Here is a 22,828-nt window from a genome sequence, read left to right on the forward strand (position 1 = left end):
AAATTAGTGTTTACCTAGAGTTTTCTTCTGAGAGAATTTTTCCTACCAAAAATTTTAGTTCAACATTTTACAAATTATTATGAATTTTTCTGTAATTGTTTTGATAATTTTGGACCAAATGGACATCGTATTTTGTTGGCTACAGTTTTTAATCAAAATTTTGGCAAAAAATCTGAAAAAATTTACTGGAGTGTATTTTATAAAGGCGACAAAAATTGACTTTGGCGCTCAAAGGGTTGAATATTTATTAGCTGAATTCATTGGGCATTATCAATACGTTAATTAATATAAACAGTAATTATTAATAGCATTGCTAAATTATTTACGTTCCAAAACTCCCATTCAATATCAAAAAATTATATAAATATGTCCATCACAGCAAAAAGTTTATTTTCAAGCTGTGAATACTGTACTGACTCATTAATTTTTTCCAGGCGAAAATATGTGAAATGTGCGTGGAAATACACACCAGTGTCAGTGACATGGCCGAAAAGTTCTATGCTGAGTTACGCCGTCGCTATTATACCACACCAACCAGCTACTTGGAGCTGATTAATCTGTATCTGAGCATGCTCTCAGAAAAGAAGAAGTAAGTTGATATCTGAGGATCTTGTGTCTGTAGGAAGGTATCGTGTATCTGTAGGGTGTTTTTAAATTTCTCTGCACTTCCTCTCCAAAGTTACTTTGATCTTCCCCTAGCAGTACTATGCTTGTCTTAGGGTGCCTTTTTGATACCCCCTAGAATAATGCTAAACTGTCATATGGTGTAGTGTGGCCTCTATTTCTGCTCTTTGCCCAATCTTTTAAGTCCAGATATCTCTGTTTGTTAGATTGAACTCTTTATGCAGGAAAGTGGATGCTACAGAGTTTATAAGCATACTGGTACTTGTAAAACTTCTGCAAAGAGGATATTTACAAAATTTTGCCCATCATTTACCAACATCAAATATGAACAAATTAAACAAGTTTAGATTCAACTGTTCGAAATCCTAACATCCAAGAGAGCTCACACACAGTTAACAGGCATTTGCTACGTCAGAAATTGGTGGATTAAACACTGAAAATATTTGATGAACTGGAAAAATAAGAAAGGTGAAATACACTTGCTCTTCGACCAGGCATGTGGCCATACAATATCCCCTAGATCTGGACTGAGGACTGGAAATGCATATCAAATGTGACAAATAAAATTTCAAATGTCCATCTTCCATCCTAAAGGCAACTTGTCAGTGCCCGAAATCGCATCAAGACCGGTCTCGACAAGATTCTTGAGACGAACACTCTGGTTGCTGAGATGGAGGTCACCTTGACTGCCCTCAAACCTGAACTTGAACAGAAGTCCAAGGACACCGACGCTCTCATGGAGAGACTGGCTATTGATCAGGAGGAGGCTGATAAAGTGAGTCTTTTGATTTCAGAATTTGGATAATTTGAAAGTACTGGATTTTGACGCCTGTTGAAATTGAATGCCCCAATCTGCTGATTTGGAATCTGCCTGAACAGTTGCCCCAGTGTTGGTGAACCACTGTAGAAGTTCCATAGAGGAAGTGGTAAAAAAACTGTGCTGTAGACATTTGACATTTTTCAAAACTTTTCTGAAAGACTCATTACAGATGGTTTATGTAATGTTTTTTCACTTATTTAGAATTTTGATCATTCATTTTAATTTGTACATTAATATGATTGTGTATTCTCAGCGATTAACAGATGCTCAATGGTTCATATCTAGATTTTAAGAATTCCATAAAAAACTGAAATTTAATAGTGTTTCACCAAGTATTATTAGGACGTCAATGTTAAAAATTTCATATCATTATAATAGTATATTTGATATTTGCCGCCAGGTACGTAAAGTTGTAATGGAGGATGAAGCCATGGCCCGTGTCAAAGCCGAGGAGACCCAAGCGATAGCTGACGATGCTCAAAGGGACTTGGATGAAGCTCTGCCAGCTTTAGAAGCTGCAAACAAAGCCCTGGATTCGCTGGACAAGAGTGATATTTCTGAAATCAAGGCATTCACCAAACCACCAGAGATGGTCATGACTGTCATGGAAGCTGTCTGCATCATCCTCAATGTCAAGTGAGTGTTCAATGTCAGATATGGGGGCCCGGGTATATCTATTGGTATAGCTAGCCTGGAGATAGCCCTGGCTTCCATGGGCGCGGAGTTTGAGGCCTCGTTTGTGTACTGTGACGCTTCTATGGCCTCTTACACTGCCGCCATGGTGCCACCCATAGAAAAAACGGCGAGCGCGCTGCAATATGCTGCGCTCACTTTTCGAATGGGGAAGGGCACCTGAAATGATATTGTAAGAGATATGTATACGTGTTAGAGTAAAAGTAGGTATTTATTAGGAAATAGCAACAGTATTTTTTTTAATTTTCAAGCACTAGTACATCCTATCAGGTGCTCTCCCCATTCAGAAAGTGAGCGCGGCATATTGCAGCGCGCTCGCTGCTTTTTCTACGGGTGGCACCATGGCGGTGGTCTGAGAGGCCATAGAAGCGTCACAGTACACAAACGCTGCCTAGAACTCCGCGCTGTTGGGAGCCAGGGCTAGCCTGGAGAAAGAGGGTCAATTTTATAGTGGGCGTGTTATTCCTTTAACCCTGATTCCCAATACATTGATTCACCCTTCCTATGGGATAAGTTGATAATACAAAACTCTGGTGTAAAATGATTTTGAAGATAATGATTATGCAAATGCCTTGTAAAACAAAGGAAGTTATAAAAAAAGACAGGGAATCTTGAAAGGTTTAAGAGCATGATATAAAGGAGACTATGAAGTGATAATTAAATTCCAGAAGCAAAAAGAACTCTTACAAATTACTGTATCTTGAACAGCTCCATGATTTAACCCTATTCCCATTGTAAAGATGGATGAAGTGCTTGAAAATCTGAGGAATAGGCTAATGGAAAGACTGGAGGGGTGCAAATTCTATTCACTGACGAAAGTTTTAGCAGGCCTAGAGTAGAGTACTTTATGAGGCAGAGACGCTTGTATCGCTAGGACAGATTTTACCCCCTCTCTCCTCCTCAAGATGGTACAACCATATGCTTTTTCTATGGGAAAAAGTTGGACCAGCAGAAAGAAAAAGTATGTACAGGGTAAAATGTTTCATACATAGTGTTGTAGGGGCAAAGGTAAGATACGATGCCAATGTGTTACATGAATGGAAAACGTTATTCCATGACATTAAATAAACTCTTGATTTTATACTTTTGCTATGGTTGTAAATACTCCCCTTGCGTTTATAACAGATGACGTATTGATCTTTCATATCGCTTCATTCTTTGTCAGACCTGACTGGGCATCTGCCAAGTCGTTGCTTGGTGATCCCAATTTCCTGAAGAGACTTGTGGAATACGACAAGGACAACATTCCAGAAAGTGTCCTGAGAAAGCTGAAAAAGTACATCGACAATCCCAAATTTGTGCCTGAAATTGTTGAGAAAACATCAAAGGTATATATATATTGATGTTAAAAATGGCTTGAATAACATTGGAGAAATGATACATTTTTCTTTTTGGCTGTCAAATAACAGGACATTTATGTGTTTCTTCACAGGCGTGTAAATCCATGTGTATGTGGGTCAGAGCTATGGATCTCTACGCTAGAGTATTCAGGACAGTTGAGCCAAAGAGACAAAAGTAAGCTTTTATTATTCAGACAGATCTGACAATTAACCATTTGAGCGCCAAAGTCAATTTTCGTTGCCCATATAAAATATACCTAAGTCAATTTTTGTCAGATTTTTGCCAAAATTTTGAAAAAAAATTGTGGCCAATGAAATGTTATGTCCATTTGGCCCAAAATTATCAAAAAAATTACAGAAAATTTCATAAAATTGGTAAAATGTTGCACTAAAATTTTGGTGGGAAAAAATACAGCGCTCAAAGGATTAATACTCAAGAGAAAAGTTGTGTGCAAAGGATATTTTTTCCCGCCAATGAAATTCAAAGTGGTAGGAAAATCAGGTCAAAATTAAACTTTACATAATGAGATTAGTAATATCCAGTCTGTACATTGTTCATGTCTTATAAATATCAATGCATGTTTTCATGAATATTTAATTTTGTCCGGTAAAAGTGATGACATCATAACAGTTTCTTATTTAGAGGTCACCACAAGGCTAATAGGTGACTCATTATAAATATTCTACAAAGGGGGTATTATATCATACCAGTGTATTGATGGCGCAAATACAGCGATCTGATTGGTTAAGACTTGAAAGAACCGTGGTATATTCGCGATATAGCACGGTTGGCTCATGCACCAGCTCTTGGCAAGTGCAAAAATTCTTTCTTGACATTTCATCGCAGAATTTCAATATACTGTTATGATATAATAGCAATAAATCACACCAAGTGACGGTATACCACTCAATTTTGACCAGTTCACTTCATATATGCACTCGCTATGGCTCGTGCATATATGTCTGAACTGGTCAAAATCTCTTGGTATTCCGTCGCTGGGTGTGCTTTATTGCTTAATTTTAGCATATTATTTTGGAGAGTATTGCCAAGCTAATTGAAATGGCAAAATTGACATCTAAAACAGTAGTTGAGAAAAAATTCCTGTCAATTAAAGGCAGGCATCTAGGACCTTATTATGCAAAGTCTGATATCGACCTGGTTTTTTTCAATTATACAGTGAGTAACATGGGTACCAATAAATATTTGTATTAAGTGAAGACAGAGGTCAATTCTACATTTTATTGACTGTTTGATCGTTGGTTGCCTCTTTTCACAGGCTGGCGGCGGCTGAAGCTGAGCTGGCCGCCACAATGGCCGTCTTGAAAGAAAAACAAGACAAACTTGCATCAGTGGAAAGCAAGATTGCTGAACTGCAGGCACAGTACGATGAAAGCGTGGATGAGAAGGACAGACTGCTGAAGAAGATGTCGCAGACAACGGCAAGATTGAAACGCGCCGGAAAGCTACAGCTCGCCCTCGGAGATGAACAAATCAGATGGGCAGAAAGTGTGAAGGTAAAATCCACAAGATGCTCTCAACCCAGTACATTGACTGACGTATTCTACCGTAGCACATTATCAATGAATAAGAGGGCCATTATAAAAGATCTTGTTTCTTGGGGTTCACTGTTGGTTGGACCACATTTATTGACACTCTCTTGTCACAAGTTTGTCTCCCTAAAAAATTTTCTGCTTTAATAACTATCATATGAATTTTCATAATTCTATAAAGTTCAGCTGGCATAGTCTTGTGTATGGAATAAAATGTTCTGAAAGATGTATTTTACAGGTAAACTCGAAGATCAAAAAATCCATCAACACTCAATTTCTGACAATGAACATTCATAGAGACATTTTTGAAGGGACGTAAATTTTTCCCACATTTTCTAATCAAAACACAGATCTTTTCTAACGGTCATGAAAAAAAAACAAATAGTGAAATTTCACAATAGTTTTCCTTTTGTGCATTCCTAGGACTATGACAAAGAAATCGGAAATGTTGTCGGAAATGTATTTGTGGCGGCGGCTTGTGTTGCCTACTACGGTGCCTTCACTAGTACATATCGAAACGAGCTGGTTGAGAGATGGACAGACCGGTGCAAAGAGCTGGAAATCCCCGTCAGTGACGACCTCAGTCTGGTCAAGGTCCTCGCAGACTCTTTTGAAATCCGTCAGTGGAATGCCGACGGTCTACCAAGAGATACTGTGTCTACTGAGAATGCAATATTGGTCACCAGAGGGAGAAGATGGCCGCTCATGATTGACCCGCAAGATCAGGTCAGATTTCCATTCATCCCCCACCTTTTGTTTTAAAAGCCCCGGCACCTCAATTTCATTCCGTGTATTGAAGCAGTGTTTGAAATTCATTTGGCCGGGCAGGTAACTTTGCAAATTAAGTTGCCAGCCCGAGGAAGATAATACCTGCCCTGATAATTATGCCTTGCATAGCTGGCACACCTCACCTTTAATCTTAGAAATTCAACATTTGGAAATGATTTCCACCTGTAACTGTCTCATCTGCAGGCATGAAATACTGTAAAATTTCACCAACCTGGCCAAAAAGTTACATGGGTAGGTGAACAGGCAGTTATTATCTACTCTGTTTTCAGTCCAATCTTATCATGAACAACGATGCGATTAAGATTACTTCTGATGATAGAAGGGTTTACATTAACCCTTTGAGCACCAAAGTCAATTTTTGTCGCCCTAATGAAATATACCAAGGTCATTTTTTTTCAGAGTTTGACAAAATTTTGATAAAAAACTTTAGCCAATGACATTTGATATCCTTTTGGTCCAAAATTATCCAAAAAATTACAGAAAAATTCATAAAAATTGGTAAAATGTTGCACTAAAATTTTGGCGGGAAAAATTACAGCACTCAAAGGGTTAATATTCCTAAGAACCTCTGCTAGATTGCTGTGGGTCATTCAATCTAAAGAGAGCCAAAACAAGTTTGTTTTAAGCTTTTTCTCTATTCAGCTGGTAACAAGTTCCCGTTGATCGCAAACAAAAATATTGTATGTAATTAAAATTGCTGCAATAGCATTAGAGTTTTCATCATTACATCAATAGTCCAATAATTCATTTTTATTGACGGTTTCTCTGTAGGCTAATCGTTGGATCCGTAATCGAGAGATGAAGAACGGCCTCAAAATCATCAAGTTGACAGACACCAATTTCTTGAGAACTTTAGAAAATGCCATCAGACTGGGTATGCCAGTCTTGCTTGAAGAAGTCGGAGAAACCCTAGACCCTGCCTTGGAGCCAATACTCCTCAAACAAACTTTCATGTCTGTGAGTATGAATGATATATCCGGGTTTTGTACAAGAAACAGTGGCTGTAATATTTGATATTGGTTTAAATATTGCTGTATTGTAAAATAAATTATATTTTGCCATATTTCTCCCTACAATATGTGATATGCAAATTACAGGCATGAACAAACCATAGCATTGTGCATAATATGCAATTGTATGGTTGACGAATGAATTATAGTTCGGAAGAAAATCCATTTATCAATATGACATTAGACATCATACACATACAAGTCGAACATTAGGCATTTTTGTATGATTTTAATAGTAGTACAGTGAAGCATATTGTGCAGATTTAACAAAAATATCAGAAACTACATCAAAAGTTCCAACTATCACCAAGCTTTGTATGTTAATTATATTATTAAATATTCTTGACAACGTGCAAGAAATAATGTGTATGACAATATTTGAATTCAGTTAAAGATAAGTTCTGAAACTGATGTTTTGTCAAATTTGTCAGGGTGGACGGTTGTTGATTCGTCTTGGTGACAGTGACATTGACTACGATAAAAATTTCAAGTTCTACATGACAACAAAGATGGCAAACCCTCACTACCTGCCAGAGATCTGCATCAAAGTCACCATCATCAACTTCACCGTCACAAAGTCTGGTCTCGAGGATCAGTTGTTGAGGTGAGTTCACAGGTCAGAGGTGCATACCCATCATGCAGTGCAGATTTACCTTGCATTTCTTGTTACATGACTGTACATGCTATTCTTGTTCTGTATCAATCACCAAGTGTCAAGGAATGCATAGTGTTTCCCAAGAAGACTGTTTTGATTCACGGATGTCTCATTAAAATCCATAGACTATGTATGTCAGTTATATCTTTTGCAAAAATGTTAAGAGTCATGCCAGCCTCAGAAGTCAACTCTCCAAACCTTTTATCCCATTCATGCATCCAACTGTGCCATTGACAACAGTGAAGAGAAGAAGACACTCTACTCAAAGTCCTGAAGTTGTCAAAAACTTTGAATTTTACATGAACAAACATTCCCACATATAAAAATATGGAATCTGAAAATTTACGATTTCATGTGCATAAAGATCTGCCATCTGATGGTCTCTTTCGTACATTTTCAACCGTTCTATTTGCATTTGTACAGTGATGTAGTGCGTCTTGAAAGACCTGATTTGGAAGAGCAGAGAAACCAACTGATTGTCAGGATCAATGCCGACAAAAACCAGCTGAACGCCATTGAGGATCGTATCTTGAACTTGCTCTTCAACTCAGAAGGCAATATTCTGGACAACGAGGAACTTATCAACACCCTGAATGAGTCTAAGGTAAGAGCAGCCCAGCACTGGTTTTAATGATGATCACGTTTTGAATTTGAGTGCCATTTTTTAAAGTGCATTTAACCTATCCTTTGTTGAAATCAACCTCAGTTGAAAAATTTAAAAACTGACAGCATCTTGGCAAAACAAAATTTTTTTGAATTGTGCAGTACTCTAGGAGGAAAAGTTACTTTTAATTGAACATAGTATAAATAGATTTTTAGAGTTACTTATGATAACCCATTTCTGTGAACAGTGAGAACGTTATTGTTGAATAATGAACGTTTCTTACGTACCATATCTCTCTAGGTTACATCCGGCGTCATTAAGAAACGTCTCGCTGAAGCAGAAACCACGGAGGAGAAAATCTCACTTGCCCGTGAGAAATATCGTCCCGTGGCATCTAGGGGGTCAGTCATGTATTTTGTGGTGGCATCACTAGCTGAGATTGATCCCATGTATCAATACTCACTCAAGTATTTCAAGCAGCTGTTCAACAACACAATCGAAACTAGCGAGAAAAACGATGATTTGCAGGTCAGGCTTCAAATCTTGCTCGATAAGACAACAATCACGATCTACTCCAACGTCGCCCGGGGTCTCTTCGAGGCCCACAAGCTGGTGTTCTCATTCATGCTGTGTGGTGACATCATGAGACTGGAAGAGAAGATCAACGATCTGGAATGGAATTATTTCCTGAGAGGAGCTACTGTTTTGGATAAGGTGTGTTTCATGTCATGTGTGTGCTCATTGGCTGAAAGTTAACCATGTGACTTTAACATTTGCATAAAATTTGATATGCAGCTTATGCTCCTGGCCTATTGGTCAGGGAGGTCACATGATTATCAGCTGAACATTATGTCGCATGCTATGAGCTGGAGAGCTTGCAACTTTGCTTACAACTTTCTATTTTCTATTTTGATGCTCTCTTTTACGGAGACCACTTGTAATCTTGTCAAAAAACTTATCAGGAAATACTAAATTTGAAATTTATTTTTCCTATAAACCATATTTGTATCATTCCAGGTGTATCCACCAAAACCAGAAGTAGAGTGGGTGTCAGATTCACAGTGGAAGGCATCGTGTGATTTGCATGACTCGGTACCAATATTCAAAAACATCACCAAAGAAGTACTAGTCACACCAGTATGGTGCAAAATGGGAGATGTAGAGGTAACACAACAGTTGTTCTCTCAAACATGACATGAAATGTTTATAAAAAATAAACTTTATTGACAAAAACAATGCCATGTGATGTTGGGATCATTTATCATGAATTACTCAAAGACAACATGAATTTTTAAAGTAGTTTAAGACTGGCTTGACAGGTTTGATCCAGCTTTCACATGCACTTGAAAATGGATCTCACCCAAATAGTATGGTTCCAAGAAGCAAGTCTTTCTTGATAGGAAATTTGATCTTCCTCGCTCATGGGTTGAGCCATTTCATAGCTACTTCTCTATCATTATCATGAATGAAATTCAGGGTCACCATGCAAAGTTTGTGATTTGAGAAACAGATAACCTAAAATTTGCCATTATTTGAAATTCAAAATTGCAATTACATATGATTAACTCTAAAAAAGGGAAATATTATATGTGCAGTTTTTCCCCTGAAAACAAGATGGTGGCAACTTTATTTACTCAACAGAATTCAAATCAGTTGACACAGGCAGCAGATCAGAAAAGCATTAAAAAAATTTGAGCGTCTGAAAAAGTGTGCCCAATTTGCATATGTAGTACGTTAAATACGGTATGTTGTAAGCATGTTCCAAGGCAAGATTAGAGTACGTTATTCAATTTCTGTCTCTGATGAAAAGATTTCATGAAATGTTTCTATTTCTTTAACCCCCTCTGTCTCACTCTCTCTCTCTCCAACTCTGTCTCTGTCTCTCTCTTGCTCTCTCTTTCAAACTGTCACTTTCTCTCTCAAAAATATCCACACATAACAGATCAAACTGAATCCAGACACCTATGAAGGCTACGGCCCAGAACCAGTCTATGAACCACCAAAAGAAGACGAAGAACCCACACCTGAAGATGAGAACAAGATAAAAGGACACTGGAATACTCGACTAACAGATTTCCAGAAACTCATTATGATCAAAAGCTTCAAAGAAGAAAAGGTACAGTGGTTTACGAACAAAACAAGTTTAAGGTTACTCAGTGCAGTGCAAATTTGCATATATCCATATATTGTCAAAGAGGCATGTTGGCCAGATTTACTTGAATCATACATCCATGCATGGTTACAGAGCCATGTCAGCCATATTTACTTGAATGAGTAATGTAAGTCCATATCATATAGCCTTAAATGAATAGCGTAATATAAATTTTAGTATATATCTTTCTGAAATAGCAAAATTAAAGCAAGATATCTCATTCTTAGAAAACGTCCTGAACTAGGTGCTGGAAGTATGTAGGATAAATTTTGAAAATTCTTGTATTGATACCGTAAATACGGTGTGAACAAACATACAAGCAATGACAAGTGACTGGTTTTAAATCCATTCACTGCAGGTTGTCTTTGCTGTGACCGACTTTGTCAAAAATAACCTGGGCCAGAGCTTTATTGAGAATCCGCCCACAGACTTAGCGTCCCTGTATGAAGACATGACATCCAACACTCCGCTGGTCTTTGTGCTGAGCACCGGATCCGATCCCATGGGTGCCTTCCAGAGATTCGCCAAGGAACGCGGCTACATTGACAGGATACAGGCCATTTCACTGGGTCAGGGACAGGGGCCTGTCGCCGAGAAACTGATCGCTGAGGCGGTGAAGAATGGTGATTGGGTCTTCCTACAGGTGAGCGAAAGTTAACCATTTCAATCTCCACTCATTGATTTGTGTTGCAGAGGTGTGTTTCCATGCCTGCTGTTCTGGTTCCATTCACTTTAACCTGTTCACCCAAATTCCGTGTTGACAGATCTACAACCACTATTGATAATAATGGGTTCGGGACAAACCATGGTGGTGAAAGGGTCTATCTAAGTCAGGGAAAAAAGCAATCATCGTACAGATGAAAAGTTGATCTAGTTTATATCTTGATTTTTTGCCCGGCATTTTGATCTGTAGTGTGTTAGAAAAATCCAAGAAAATTTGATTGAAACACAAATGAGTTTAAATTCACTGATTGTGTTTCGAGTGAATGTTACAACAAATTGCATGCCTCAATGAAAGGCAGTCATGGAAATCAATTACTACTTCTCGGTGTCAAAGAAATGAACAGGAATGCATATTTGTTGTTTTTGATCACTGCCAGTGAGGGTGCTTGTGCAGTTCCTTGCTGTTTCATCCACAAACTCCAATTCCAGAAGTCACTGCTAAGTTTTCTCATTTTCCTCCCTTCCAGAATTGCCATCTTGCAGCCTCCTGGATGTTGTCCATGGAAAACATCATCAAGGGGTTCTCCGAGCCCGGAGCCAAACTCCACGAGGACTTCCGTCTGTACCTGAGCTCCATGCCGACCAAGTCCTTCCCAGTGACGGTGTTACAGAACAGCGTCAAAGTGACCAATGAACCTCCAAAGGGACTCCGAGCAAACACCAGGAGAGCCTTCAGTGAATTTACAAAGCAATACTTTGAAGAACACAGTGAGTCTTACACTCATCAATGTCTCACCCACTTTAATCATCAGTCCATATTTTTAATCACCGGACTGGTAATTTCAAACAACTGTGCGATAGTCTATTGATATTATAATTTGCAGTATGCATTTTTAAAAACACTTCACTGAACATTATTAATTCTGTTTCAGTTCTTGGAATGAATTGGCGTAAGATGATTTTCGGTTTATGCTTCTTCCATGCCATTATCCAGGAAAGAAAGAAGTTCGGACCCCTAGGCTGGAATATTAAGGTTAGAAAAATAGCAATATTTAACATTGTGCAGGCAAGAAGACTTTGCAGGAATGTGTTGAACATATCATCATATACTAGTTAAGCTGTTCTGGTGGAATTTTCTTTATTATAAGGCTTCAGAATTTCTTATACTGTTTTAACCCTTTGAACTCGGCTCAGAAACAAAAATGTCCGCCTGATGTCATAGGTCACCAGGGGGTCAGGGTGCAAAGGGTTAAGTGAGGAGTGGAAATCTTAGAAATATATGGTTGTGGCTGGCATGTTGAGTAGCTAGGGCTTTGTAAATGATGACATGTTCTCTAAGACAATGTGTAAAATAACCAAAAAGTAAACTAGTGATAATTTTTCCCCCCACAGTATGAGTTCAATGACAGTGACAGGGAATGTGCCCTGGAAAACCTAAAGATGTACTGTGCTGATGGAGAAATTCCATGGGATGCATTGGAATACATTACTGGAGAGGTAAGCTATGGACATTCAGTTTGTTGGCAGTCCACTTGGAAAGTATGTCGCAACAAATTTGAAATTTCTATTAATTTTTGCGGAGTTTTCTTTTGAATTTAAAGACATTGGAATTTACAGATAATAACTTTTCCAGTTTATTTTACAAAACGGTATATCGTATCTCATTAAGCAAAACAAAGTATTCATTTGTTACTTTGCGGTAGAGTATAGCCATACATATCCTTTCTGTGGAGTTCTTCATTGTTCTACACTGTTGGATTAGTAGTCCTTCAGGCCATAAAAGAGGATTGAAAATTTAGCGCGAGACATATGTCGTGCAATCTTGTCATAAATTTGAACACAATTCTGAAAGACAGTGGTAAGCATTCTTGCTTTGATTTGTTCACAGATTACATACGGCGGTCGTGTAACCGATGCTTGGGATCAGAGATGTCTTCGAACCATCCTCAAGAGATTCTTTGCACCCCACACACTAGATGAGGGCTACAAATACTCAGATTCAGGTGAGTAAATCAGACGTTTCCACTATCTCTTCTCTCATCAAAGTCCTCCAGGAAGGAGGACTGTGTCAGCACGGCTAGAATTCTGTAATGTTTATTTGAAAGCACAGTGGTGCTGTACGCTGCCATCAGAACCTATGATTACAAGTAGAATGCACCACAGGGATGGTTTCTGTGAAAATCCAGTAACAATGCTTTTCTGGTCTGCTTCTTATATAGACTTACTTGAAGCCAATCTGGTAAATGAAGCTTTCAATGCTTTTTTTTGGTAAAAATTCAATGTTTTTTCCCCCCCGATTTTTCCGCATAGAGGTAAAACAGTGATGGCAGCCATTTTGAATTTCAAACATGGGTATAAAATTTCAGGTGATCTGTTTCTCATATCCCAAATTTTGCCCAGTAACCCCTTTGATTATGAAAATGAATGGTTAAAAACCTTCTGCTTCAAGATGTGTGATGAACTTCATATTGGAAACTTTCACGCCACCTGTACATTAGTAGTCTCAATTCACATGCATCTGTTGTGGTTGGAATTTACTTTGCATGTGGCAGAATTGTTGAGGAATACTGAAGTTACAAAAATTTTGATACAAGTAGTGCGACGTACGGTGTGACTGAATGTAAATAGAGCAGAAAGTAAAATACTAGAGTTGCTGTGAAAGAGTGATGAAATTGAAAGATTTAAAAGTGCAAACAAATATTATCTGATTAAATGGAAATGTTCTAAAATTTCTTGTAAAAAATTTCCTTCTTCTGCAAAATGACTGTCCAAACAGTGGCAAGCTATCCATCGTTAATATTTCAATGAGGCTTGATTCTTGTTATTTTTCTATTGTAGGAATTTACTACTGTCCCCTGTATGACACACTCAAAGAATACCAGCAATATATTGAACAGTTACCAATCATTGATGAACCAGAAATCTTTGGAATGCACGAAAATGCAAACTTAGCCTTCCAGGTATGTGTGGAAAAGGTTTTTTCATTCTTTCTGTTTTAAGAGAACTTCAAGCAATTTCAACTAGTTGACTTCTGTTACTCCTTACAAGGGGTCCATTGTTAACCCTCTGAGTGCCATAAATTTTCCCACCAAAATTTTTGTGCAACATTTTACCAATCATTATGAAATTTTCTCTAATTATTTTTGATAATTTTGAACCTGATGGACATCACCATTTCATGGGCTACAGTTTTTTATCAAAATTTTGGCAAAAATCTGAAAAAAAATTTGAGTTGGTTATATTTTATACAACGAGACAAAAATTGACTTTGGTGCTCAAAGGGTTAAAAAACAGTAGGTTTGAGCCAAACCATGGTGATTAGTGGAAGGATTGAAAGTTGAGGGGTCAGTGTGAATATTCATATCTTAATTTGCAGTTGTTTTGTATTGTGAAATTTTGATTTGCGTTCAAGAAGACAGTTTCCTTTTCTTTTTTTTGGTGGTGTAAAACTTTTTGCAAGAGACAATGAGACAATACTGTTTGCAGAAAGAAAGACAACTTTCACCTGTCTCCTTGGTTACCAATGAGGGCCAAAAGTGAAGACTCCGGCCCCATTTTTTTTTGTACACACTATGCAAAGAACTTATTTTTTTCATCAGTGGGTTAATAGAACCAAGAGAAGTCATACTAGAGTTGTTTACTCGAAACTCTACAAATAATGTACAGAAAACCATGACAACAGCTCTCAGTGGATTGATATATATACATAATATTGACAACGTTATCCAGCATTTTCTCACTTTCTGTCTTTACTTGCAGATCCAAGAAACCAATTCCCTTCTGTATACAATCTTGGATGTACAGCCCCGTATGGCTGGCGGGGGAAGCGGCAAGACTAGCGATGAAATTGTCTTCGAATTAGCCGATAGCATTTTAGAAAAATTACCAGACAAGCTGGACATTGAAGAGGCAAACCGGGAAATGTTCAAAGTAAGGCAATGCTTTCTTTCAAAATGAAAGTAATATGCAATATTTTATTCTAGGCTGAGGTATCATCTCTAAAAACTAAATACCAGCTGAATCATTCAGGTCTGTGAATTGAATTCTGCCTGGTGGACATCCGCCCTTTGGTCAGTTTGCAGTGTTTTGATTAGTCAAGAATTTGATTCAAAGAAATAAAATGGTAATAAGCCTCAGACATGTCTTCAATCTTGAATAAGAAATTGAAAGTCACTGCTGGATTCTTATTACCCTCTTATTGGGAAACTTCAAAATGAAACAAAAATACCGTATTTGTCCTATAACACTCTTCTTCATAACTTTTTGTCTTTGCTCACAGCCTGATGACAAAGGCCGTGTTAACTCCTTGACCACGGTACTGACTCAGGAGGTTGAACGTTTCAACAAATTGTTGAAAGTCATTAAGGTGAGTGAAATCTTTGCCTCAACTACAGCCCTCTGATCATGCAGTTTCCATGGAATGTTACCGTTAGTTCTCAGTCAAACTTGACTGTAAAGGTTTACAGGCCACTATGTGGGATTGATGTTGATGTGATACCAGTTTTATTTGCAGTTCTCTCGTGAATAAGAATTATGTGTTCTCAGAAGAAGCAAAAGGCAGGGAGAGACAGTTACAGGCAGACACACAGACAGGTAGACAGACACAGATAGCTAGGTAGAGACAGACATAGGCAGGTAGATAGACAGACACAGACAGCTAGACACACAGAAAGATAGACAGATATAGAGCAGAGACACATGCAGACAGACAGACGTAGATACAGCTAGATAAACAGACAGATAGGCAGAGACTCAGGTAGATACAGACAGACACAAACAGATAAGACAGACAGCTAGACAGATTGGCTGTGACAGACAGGTAGACACAGATAGACACAAACAAAGACAAACAGAACACAGATGGACAAAGACAGACATACAGACAGATAGACAGACTCAGTCATATTGACACAAAAAAGAAGGCTTGGGAGAGAATTAAAAATTGGTATGAAAGCTAAAATAAATGGAATGTACAACAGTGCTCACACTGACCTAATGAAAAATTGAACATAATTCTATAAACAAATAAGCAAACAACAAAGAATGAAGCATTCTGATATACAAACCAACTTTCCAAACACATATCAATGATGAACGATATTCAGCTTTTTGAAATTTATAATTTCTCTTTCTAATTTTTGCATTTCCCATTTTAGAGTTCCCTGGACACAATCAAGAAAGCCATCAAAGGTTTGGTTGTCATGTCTGAGGAGCTGGAGAGAGTTTACAATAGTTTTCTCATCAACCAAGTACCTACCTTGTGGGCAAACGCTGCCTACCCATCATTGAAACCACTCAGTGGCTGGGTCAAAGATCTGGTTCTCAGAGTCGGATTTATCAACGTGAGTTGCTATCACAAAATTCTGATGCATGTGAAAACCATTTCTTTTTATGATGGTTATCCTATTTTTTTTAGGGCCAAAAAATGGTATTACTCTTCTGTTTTTGTTTTGTTTCGCAAAATTAAACTTGAAAGAAACAAAATAGGGATGTTATTCTCAAGTATGCCTTGTTGAAATTTTATTGAATGGGTAAAGCAGTAAACCATTTTCACATCATAGCTTGCTTTGACCTCATCATTTTCTAGAGTTTAGTAGGACCATTGTGCGGACCAAATGGATTAACATACCATCTTCAAAGGAAAATTCTTCCCAGAATTGTGTTGTTCATAAATATTTCTCCTCTCTCAGATATACAAGTCACAAATACTGTTAACCAGTCCTTGTGAGCTGTTCAGTTAAAGTAATAAAGTTTACATGACACATATCATATTTTATACTGGGATGGGATCAAATTAACTTCCTTGTTTATTCCTTACATGCGCAAAATACCAAACACAGAAAATTTATGTTAGATTTTTTGTGAAGTGCAGTATATAAATATCAACGTATATATTTCTTGTTTCATTTGTAGCACTGGATTACACACGGTCTACCAAAATCTTTCTGGCTGTCAGGATTCTACTTTCCACAAGGTAAATCAAAATGTCTGAACTTTTTCATGAGTTTAGCTATATGTATGGTATTAGCCATATTGCACAGTGTAGGTATACTGTCCTTTGATTGTCTAACATAGCGAATTATTGCAGTAAAATATTTTGTATTTGAGAAGTATGGTTTCAAAATTTCATCATTCTGTAATTGACGTCTCTCGAGATCATCATAGTCAGATACTCAGAAATCATCAGTTAAAGTTCTTTCTGTTTGGCTTTTAACTTGTTCACCCCAAATCTGCTGTAGTCAGGTCCACACTCACCATTGATAACAGTGGGTTTGGACCAAACCATAGTGGTGAAAGGGTTGGCAAGATAGCAACGTAAAATTGTCACCACTCTATTGCAGGTTTCCTGACTGGTACGTTACAGAACCACGCCCGTAAATACAACCTGCCCATAGATGCCCTGAGTTTCCGCTTCAATGTGCTGCCGTACTACCGGGATCAGCATGAGGTGGCCGTTCAGCAACAACACCTTGGCTTTGGTGAAACCATGGAGGCTGACAAAGAGGTAAGAAATCATACAACAACAGAGAGAAACTACTTTGTGACAAATTTTATCATATGAGAATATCAAATGAGCAGTAATTTAGATTTTCATGTTTTTACCAATGGAAAATGGAAATCAAACTCATTTTGTTCCCATGTAATGAAATATGATTATACTGATAGTTATGGTGAATTATGTACCAGATGTTTAGCTTTTATCACAGTAATCTTGAACTTCTCACAAGTGTTCAAAATTATGGTTCGTTGATATTCAGTGCATCCAATACTTACTATGTGAACACCTCCTTTATCTTGGATTTTTCCATAAAAATTATGTTATTAAAAGTGAAAGTTGTCTTGCATGTTGAAATGTTACGCAAAGTCGCAAGGGAGCTGAAATGCCAACAAATTTAAATCAAAGCTTATCAGATTAAATTGCTGAGTATCGTAATTTGCTTATAAATAGGTTTATATGTTTATGGCGCCACTTCTTGTATGTGAAACTGATTTCACTGTTGTCTACGTTGATTTCCGTTATTAATGCGTCAATTTCATATCATGATGTCACCACCTTATGTATGTTTATATTAAATAATCTGTTTATTTTTAAATTTTCAATTAAATTTGCATGTACTGTTTTCCATATTAAATCTAAGCATGAATAAAGTTCAAATTAATATCAGTATTAGATTATTCAATAGTAATTTGCGAATTATTTTAAATTGATTTCAGTTTTAATCAGTTAGTATTGCATTGTCATGATCAAAGTCAAATTCCTTTACTCATTTATTAAATTTGTAGATTTCCAGTGAAAAAATTACTCATTCATTAGTATAATATTTATATTTGGTCACTTTGCTTTTTGCCAGTTTTCTTTAATTTTAAATTAGGGTGTATGATCTTGATCCAAAATCCAGCAATTTATTTGATGAAATCATTGTCAATTTCATAATAGGTAGAAATTGTATCCATTGAATACAATGATCAGCATGCAATAATTTTTGGCAAATTTAAATATTTTTGGCAAATTTATTTCAATTTCAACTTTCAAATTTATTACAAGTTATTTTCTTTCAATATCCATTACATGTATTAATCATAATTGTGTATTATCTAGAATATTTTGATAAATTCTGGTAATTCAATGTCAGTTTCATGGCAGTATTTTATGACAAGGTGATCCAGTACCACGTTCATTTCATAAGCACTTTTGTTGATTTCCAAATGCTTAGGGAAAAGCTAAGGAGAACAAAGAAAAGAAACCGACAGAGACAGACAGTAAGGAGAGCATTTATTGTATGTGCAGACACATTCTGCCAGAAAATGACGTAAGTTCATAGGTCAGGTAGATACAGGATGATATTGCAGGTTCAAAGGGCGATATGGGATAATATCAGTTTAAAAGGCAATAACGAAGATATAAGTATGATTGTGAGAGGGAAGAATCAAGTGTCAGAAAGTTTTCAATAGCAATATTATGCAGTTTGTAAAGTTATAATCCTTATCAGTACATCCTTTGCAGGTCATAAGGGCAATAATTTACTTCTGTCAATGTCAAATTGGTTATGGCGACGTGTCATATAGTAGGTCAATAGATGATTGATTTATACTTCAATTAGGTTACAAGACTGATCAGTGCAAAATACAATGCTATAACATCCATATAACTTACAAGTATTTGCTATACATAACTAGGGCAATACTGAAGTTTGAAGGTAAGCTGTGAGTATTAAGACAGGGTGAAATGCAAGAGTATAGAGTGAGATAGGTCAGTAATAAGAGAGAATATTGCACCTGGATAGGTCAATATTAATGTTTACTTCACAAACCAGGGCAATAAGAGAAGTATATTTCAGGGTAAATTATCTTAAAATTCCAACTCACAGGACTGTTGCCAGCACACAATACAAAATGTATGGTTGAAAGCAGGTTCAGCACTTGTACAACAGGACACTGACTATCACAACTTTGATGGCAAAGCTTGCCATTTTAGAATATATTGACATACAATAAACATGTGTACATACATTTCATTCATTGTTTTTGTTAAGTATGTCCTCTCCTGTCATAGATATTTATAATCATTGACATTTCTTCCAGTTTTGTTACATTCCAGTGGACTTTGTATGGTCTGTCACAGTATTTGTATGTTTGTGAATATGTTCATATGTTCGATTTATTATTCATTGCATTTGGTTATCAAGGTTGACAAATGCCGATGTTACACCATATGTCAGCGTTAACATTGTATAAATGATGCCTCAATGTTGTGTTTCGTCATACAATCATTTCATTATGTGTCATTTTTCGCGTTGATTCATCCAGATCAGCGTTCCAGCTCCACAGAGCTAGCTTGCAGAAATGAGCGAGCTTGTAGGGCAAGTGAAAATGACCTCACAATGACCTTAAAGTGTCAAAGGTCAGAGAACATAAACATGTGACATATTTATTGTCTAATTCCGTAATTGACTTCATTGGAAACAAATAGGATTATTTGATAGATTTACCCATGTATGAAATATTCTTTCAATGTACATATTCATAGAACATGACATTGATAGAGAATATTGCTTTAGATATTAAACATGTTAATTTTTTCTGGCCAGCTGTGAGGTCATTCGAAATGTACATTCCACTGCATGGCTAGTACAGCCCTGCTTTGCTAGGCTACCTTGACACCCAGCCTGTCATTTGCCAGCTTTATAGCTACAACTTTGCTCTGATAATCTTTCAAACACACCCCCTCCCTTCTCTGTCACCCTGTGTCTCACCCTATTCAACCCTCTCACCGTTTTCCTTCCTCTCCCTGGTCGCGTTTACTGTGTACACACGCCACCGCAGAAGAAAACAAAGTCAAAGACGACTGAAAAAGATAGACCTAGTTCTAGTTTCAGTACGGTTGAATGCGAAATTGATCGCAACGTGAGTATGTTACCTAGTGCACCCAGCCCATGCATGCTGTGTGAAATGCACTCTCTCCCTATAAAAAAAATACAGCACCAAACCAAGCAACTAATGTGTGCAGTGTGATACTGACTATACAACTAGCAACCGTCAGTCTCTCTTGAGAGCTGCTAGCGTCTTTGCTGGAACAATTGCATGTCATATGGTTGTGTTTTAACTTTTGTTTTTGACACATTGACTTTTTTTCATAACAGACTTAATGCTTGATTGTGTCGCTAAAATATATCTTTTACAGCTGTTTGGAATAACATGTTTGGAGCTGTAAAGAAAAAGTACAAGATCTGCATTATCTGAGCTAACGAAGTGAAAACCTTCATTATCTTTCATAAAGTATTTCGATCAAATGACCTATCATTTTGGTTTGATTCAAGATTGCTTTTTGTACACCAAAGGTTTTAATCATGACCACCATTTTACAAAGTAAATTTAAGAATTCAAATTCAAATCCTGCAATTCATGACCATCAGTTTTCAAATAAATTAAGGAGCCAAACTATAAAAAATACCAGGTCTTCCACAAAAAAAGCCAAAATTTTGGGAGGATAAACATGTTTTTTGACTAAGTTTTTCATCACCAATACCTAAATTACTCTGACAATCTTTGATTACATACAAAGTGATAGTAGATTTTCTTGTACTTCGATGATATTACTTCACACAAAACATTAATGAGCAAGATATGTCACTGACTTGTATGCATTGGCTATAGCCACGGACAAATGATAATTAAGGTTTTCCAACACGTAGCCCTTATGAATATTCATGACTTGATATTGCCCTTATGAATATTCATTGCTTGCTGTTGCCTTCATGAATATTCATAAATTGATATGGCTGTGTCTCTCTTATGCGAAGAACTTCTGCATTCATTTGAAGCTGTTGAAACAGTTTAAACTAAATATCAAGTCAGTGAATTGCTTAAGGGTTTGTTGGGGTCATGGATATAGGGCTATTTTGATGCATTGTGGGATTGAATGGTCATTGCTTATTTTGTCGATTATCATATTTTGTTGGTTGCGGTGGTAGTTTTATAGTTAATTGTGTTGTGTGGTGTAGGTATAGATATTATAGATACAAAGAAACATGCAAGTGTTTTTTTACTAACTCAAGCTCATTGTTTTTGCTATTTACATCTAATGGGAATTAATCACCTTTATTTGCAGTTTACTGTGGTGAAGTTTCAGCACTATTTGTGCAATAACAAAAGCAGTATCCGTTTATGTCATGTGTATTCAACTATATGTATTTGTCCTCACACACACATCACCAAACATAAAATTGCAGCTCTGCTGATGTATTTTCAATGAAAGAACACAGCAATGTCACCCTGAAGTCAGTGTGTCAAAATATGTCACACAATGTTTCAAGTTCCCACTGAACTGTATAACCGCTGACACATTGAACTTTAACCTCTGACCCATTGAACTATAAACTGAGCGCACAATATTGCAACAAAGTCATCACCCATTGTTGATTGATTTTGTCAGCCCTTCATCACCAGGAAATATTGACAGTATTTGAATTAAAAGTATGAATATTTTACGTACAACCTATATGCAAGCAAAGGATTTGTACAACAGTGTTGCAAGAACAATTTCAAGTTAGGACTCAAAATTCTTTTTCCAATGTTGAATGTGTAAACCTATTCGATATTCCTGTATAACCAGGGCATTTGATATGTCAACACATTTCACACAAAGTCACTGGTTACAAACAAACACCATAATTACTACAAGAAGAAGCTGTGACCAAACAAACACCACAATGCAATACATGAACAGCCTCACATAAAATACTGCACACATACATACGCACACACATAGGGAACACCTACAATATTTGCAGTCAGACGTATTTCCTGAAACCTAGTTTTAATTTTTCCCAATAAAACTTCATTAAAAATGAATACATGTGGTTGTGTTTTACTAATTTTAGATTGTCTCTTTGCTTGGTGTTTGACCTTTCACCTCTAATGTCCACATGCACCGGATGATCAAATCCGACACCAGCTTTAGAAACCCCATCCTCACTGGTGTCATTTTGTCCAACAGATCCCACATCCGGAGGATGGTGTCATAGTACATGGATTATTCATCGATGCCGGACGTTGGGACGATGAGACCATGCTGTTAGCCGACGCCTTTAAAGGCGAAATGAACCCACCTCTACCCATAATGCACATGGAGCCTATGATGAACTTCACCAAGGAGGAATCCGCTTATAATTGTCCTCTGTACAAGACAGGACTTCGTGCTGGTGTGCTCTCCACTACAGGTAAACAATTCAGTCTTTGATTTCAATTTTGCTCCTTCTCACTGTTTTTTTTGTAACTGAAATAAAAGTTAAGGTCAATGCACCTGTAACTGCAACTCTAATTGGTTGAGAAAATCAACTTGACTGGGTACTTTGAGCCTAGAGACCAATGAGAAACACTGTAACAGAAATCTTATAATTTTGAAACAAATACCTGGAAGACATAAT

The 22,828-nt window shown here is 37.1% G+C and overlaps 1 protein-coding gene across 2 annotated transcripts in view; it reads left to right on the forward strand.

The window, feature by feature from the left end:
* Positions 1-22,828, forward strand: part of LOC139116957 (dynein axonemal heavy chain 6-like) — a 56,149-nt gene that overhangs the window by 32,245 nt on the left and 1,076 nt on the right. The window contains exons 42-67 of one of the 2 annotated variants that reach the window (XM_070679708.1): positions 435-589; positions 1,219-1,399; positions 1,845-2,080; positions 3,303-3,465; positions 3,570-3,652; positions 4,755-4,992; positions 5,452-5,754; positions 6,589-6,774; positions 7,259-7,431; positions 7,906-8,086; positions 8,387-8,800; positions 9,104-9,250; positions 10,029-10,202; positions 10,597-10,881; positions 11,429-11,669; positions 11,834-11,934; positions 12,294-12,398; positions 12,790-12,904; positions 13,740-13,861; positions 14,661-14,831; positions 15,181-15,267; positions 16,058-16,243; positions 16,815-16,875; positions 17,243-17,406; positions 20,226-20,306; positions 22,399-22,621. In XM_070679708.1, the coding sequence (XP_070535809.1) occupies positions 435-589; positions 1,219-1,399; positions 1,845-2,080; positions 3,303-3,465; positions 3,570-3,652; positions 4,755-4,992; positions 5,452-5,754; positions 6,589-6,774; positions 7,259-7,431; positions 7,906-8,086; positions 8,387-8,800; positions 9,104-9,250; positions 10,029-10,202; positions 10,597-10,881; positions 11,429-11,669; positions 11,834-11,934; positions 12,294-12,398; positions 12,790-12,904; positions 13,740-13,861; positions 14,661-14,831; positions 15,181-15,267; positions 16,058-16,243; positions 16,815-16,875; positions 17,243-17,406; positions 20,226-20,306; positions 22,399-22,621 (4,576 nt within the window). The remainder of the gene's footprint in view (positions 1-434; positions 590-1,218; positions 1,400-1,844; positions 2,081-3,302; positions 3,466-3,569; positions 3,653-4,754; positions 4,993-5,451; positions 5,755-6,588; positions 6,775-7,258; positions 7,432-7,905; positions 8,087-8,386; positions 8,801-9,103; positions 9,251-10,028; positions 10,203-10,596; positions 10,882-11,428; positions 11,670-11,833; positions 11,935-12,293; positions 12,399-12,789; positions 12,905-13,739; positions 13,862-14,660; positions 14,832-15,180; positions 15,268-16,057; positions 16,244-16,814; positions 16,876-17,242; positions 17,407-20,225; positions 20,307-22,398; positions 22,622-22,828) is intronic. The other variant, XM_070679709.1, reaches the window with a different exon arrangement.

Source organism: Ptychodera flava, chromosome 18 (genome assembly GCF_041260155.1).
Source record: "Ptychodera flava strain L36383 chromosome 18, AS_Pfla_20210202, whole genome shotgun sequence".
Taxonomy (NCBI): Eukaryota; Metazoa; Hemichordata; class Enteropneusta; family Ptychoderidae; genus Ptychodera; species Ptychodera flava.